The sequence below is a fragment of the Parastagonospora nodorum genome (assembly GCF_000146915.1).
Source record: "Parastagonospora nodorum SN15 chromosome Unknown scaffold_8, whole genome shotgun sequence".
Lineage (NCBI taxonomy): Eukaryota > Fungi > Ascomycota > Dothideomycetes > Pleosporales > Phaeosphaeriaceae > Parastagonospora > Parastagonospora nodorum.
Genome location: NW_001884556.1, coordinates 1,194,622 through 1,198,189, shown reverse-complemented (window position 1 = coordinate 1,198,189; position 3,568 = coordinate 1,194,622). Strand labels below are relative to the sequence as shown.

At 50.1% G+C, this 3,568-nt stretch overlaps 2 protein-coding genes across 2 annotated transcripts; one reads left to right on the top strand and one right to left on the bottom strand.

Annotated features, from left to right (window-relative positions):
• Positions 1-1,926: 1,926 nt before the first annotated feature.
• Positions 1,927-2,088, bottom strand: SNOG_06016 (hypothetical protein; the record flags this gene model as incomplete). The annotated part of the gene is made up of 2 exons (XM_001796352.1): positions 1,927-1,955; positions 2,025-2,088. 2 exons carry the CDS (start codon positions 2,086-2,088, stop codon positions 1,927-1,929), a joined length of 93 nt encoding a protein of 30 aa, XP_001796404.1.
• A 509-nt stretch (positions 2,089-2,597) lies between these two features.
• SNOG_06015 (hypothetical protein) lies at positions 2,598-3,197 on the top strand (the record flags this gene model as incomplete). The annotated part of the gene is made up of 1 exon (XM_001796351.1): positions 2,598-3,197. One exon carries the CDS (start codon positions 2,598-2,600, stop codon positions 3,195-3,197), a length of 600 nt encoding a protein of 199 aa, XP_001796403.1.
• Positions 3,198-3,568: the final 371 nt, after the last annotated feature.

Here is a 3,568-nt window from a genome sequence, read left to right as displayed (position 1 = left end):
AGCCGTCAGCACTGAACCTAGTCGAACCGTCCTAGCTCGAAGGAACTGGCTGTAGCCCTTAGTGAGGCCACCGTGGCATAGCATGGACTAGGATATGGTCAGAGGACTGTAAAACGATGCGCACCAACAAAACGCGGCCAAAAATCCAAGACCTTTCTTGTCTCCACGGAAACCTGTCAGAACGCTAGAATCTCATACTGATACGGACATGTGAAATTCAAAAGTACTAGACAGTAGTTGAACACTATATATGCATAAGCCCCAAAGGGCTTTTAACCGAGGGTTTTGACTTGAAACAAAAAGTAATGAGAGGCGCGCACGGTAGCCTCCATGAGGCTAATTGCCGCTGCCTGAGCCTGTATACACTCAATGATTGAAGAACTACCCGTTAACCACACACTCCTCTCAACTGGAGGTAGTCGTTGGAGTTGAAGTAAGAATTCAGATGCAAGACCCACGTGCAGATCATGATTTGACTCGTTCACCAAAAATAGCAACGACTGCGAGCCCGGGTACCTTGCATGATCACATGGGCTGTCCGGTGTCGATCAGTCAGGCCACCCTGTGTATGTAAGCTTACATGCCATTTCCTCTCGGCCATCGGAGAGATTCGCACAAGCTGCTTACAGCGTCTTCCTGGATGCGGCACGTAATACGACAACCCAATCTAGCTTTAGGTTGGCAATCCTTTGAGAGAGTGGCGGGATGTAGTCGTAAAATGCCAATCGCATAGCTACACCATATCATACGCAGAATAAGGAGTCTAGATGGTTCTGTTATGTGCAAACGGAGTTCCTCCAGGCGCAAAGATGGATGCGCAGCTGTTACAGTTGGTTCACTGATTTCCTTACGGTAGATCGGTGCTTTGCCAGAAATACGAGCTAACCTCAGCTTCCCCAGTTCGAAGATTAATTGCTGACTATATGACGTCTCAGTGATATCGTACGTAGACATGTGCACGAGTGATTGGTCTGGTCTAGTGTACGACCTGTTGGAGAGATCCATCATTTCGGTATACCTACGAGGTTCTTTACTAATGAACATCTTCGGAAGCCAAGGGAACCTGTGAATAGCTCGTCTAAGGCTTCTCCTCGGTCTTGGCAAATTGAAATACTACTAAGCTGCCAATGATGGACGGTGCATGGCGTGCATGAATGAACAGATCTCGGCGAGGAAACAATGTGCTCTCCGAACGACCAGCCACAGACACACTACAACCAGGGAATTGGAATTAGGCAGACTGCTAATAGCTAGCAGGCTCAATCAGGATATCTGCGAAGAGTCACCAAAGATTGAACCAGAAGGGGCTGCACTGCCACCAGCCCAACATGTTTCGAATGCAACTGAGACTCTACGTTCTCATCAGTGCGAGTGCTTCACTCCTGGAAGTATCCTGACGCCCTCGACGAAGTTTCCTGCCCCACAATGCAACCATGGAGCACTTAGTCGTCTCGGCTTCTTCCGCCAAAGCCACAACCGCGCCCAGAGCCACAAGGCGCACATTAGCCGCAGTCACCGCAGATCGAAGCTGCTGATCAGAAATGAAGCGAGAATCGAGAAAGTTCGACCAACAGCTAAAGTCTGACAGGTACAATTTGGTAGGTTTGCACGTTGGGTTTGCGCATGGGCATCCCGGATAGAGTTTGACAAGTCGGAAGGTGCGCCGCATTGAGTTCTGTCATTGGTCAAAGCTTAACAAGATTGTGAACCAACGTTGCGGTACCGTGTATACTGTGGTTACAGGCAAAAGTAGTGGGGTGGGTCAGCCCAAGAGCCGTCGAATAGGTCGGACTTCGGTCATCCTGATTTCTCTCTATTGCAAAGATTTCATCAATACACTCTGATCTAATTGGTTCTTCTGCTCAATAATTGGGTTACTAAGCTTATATAACCAATTGGGGTTACGGCATTGCACCATCTGTTTATCTAGCCATTGCGTCTGTCGTAGCCAATGCCTTGACGGCTTCAGCGTTGGCGATCGGGACAGAGATTACGTTCTGGAGGAATGCGCTTCGAGGACACACGGTTCGTACGGCCGAAGTTATCAGCGGGCCGACTCGTTTCCAGCGCATCCGCCGTCAACTGCATGGTGCACGTTGGTTGCTCCAACTCTGATCCTCATTGTCAATTTTTCTGGCACTTGCCTGTTTCCTGTGAAAGTTATATCATTTGATTAATGGAATTGTTCGGAGTCTACGCAGCAGCAATACGATAATCTACGTTGTCGACAAATTCCTCGCGAACGTATTCACCCTGATCATTACCCTACGTGTCGTTCACATAAGCTTACACAGCACTAGTGCCAGCTGACATCTTCTAGATTATACTGCAACTAGCATGAAGCTGGGGGTACGTCATGCTAAGTTTGGTAGTACACCTGGGCATCTTCAGAGTGAGGCGCCGAGCATAGGTCCTAAAGCGGTGCTTACTTTGGAATGTAGCCTAATACAGTATCAGACTGACTCCGCGGTGTGAGCAATGACTTCTACCTTGTGTATAAATGCCACCGTTCTGTCCACGATGGCAAGTCAAACCAAGAAGACTTTACTGTCAACTACACAACCAACCATCAATCAACCAACACCATACCACCAACCATGCTGTCCAAAATCTCTATCATTGCTACCCTAGCAACATTCGGCAGCCTCGTTGCCGCCGACAACATCTACACCTACATCAACCCGGGCTGTCAAGGCTGCGCCTTCTTCTTCAAAGACATCGACCACAATGTGTGCGCCGTGTCCATCACCGGCAACGCCTCTTCCATTGCCGACGCCATCGCCAAGGGCTACACCACCGTGCAGTCCGGCAAGTTCGTCACCCAGGAATGCGGCCAGAAACACTTCCTCGGCTGGGACGACGGCCCAGGCAAGAACGCGGACGGCCCGCTTCAGTGCGGCACTGTTGTCGGCAACGAGAAGGTCTGGGGGACCGAGACGTGCATTGGAATGCCGCCGTATGGTGTCGATGGGTTCCATGGATTCAGCTGGACGGAGCCGAGCAGCAATAAGTCTGAGAAGAGGGATCAGTGGACTTGCACTGGCTCTGTGGAGCCGGATGGTGTGGTTCTGAACGGAAAGAACTACAACTTGCATGGTATTAGCCAGAGCGACGCGGATCGGCTCAAGGAGTTGGCCATGGCGGGTGGCGGCGAGGTCCCTGCGGACCTGCAGCAGCACGAGGTTGCGCAATTCTAGGAGCTGGATTCTAGCACCTTTGGTAGGGATGGGGCTGGTACATCTGTCGACACAGATTAGGTTGTAGTGACTTTGATGTTGTATGTTCCGAATGGGGGAAACGCTGTATTTAATCCAATCAATGCTCTTGACTACACATGCAATTGTTCTTTGAACTTCACAGCAACTCCGAACTGCGTGGATCAACTTTGTTACTTGTTCCTGATCGTGGAGTAAAGCAGCAGCCTCGTGCATTACTCCACCCACTCAGCCACTAACACAATCTTTAGTTAAGCACCACGAAAACGCTGAACGGGATCAAACTTCTTATGATCTCCAGCGCGACAGCAAGACAGAAGTTCGTCTTCACCATTCCTCACTGCCCCCCCTTC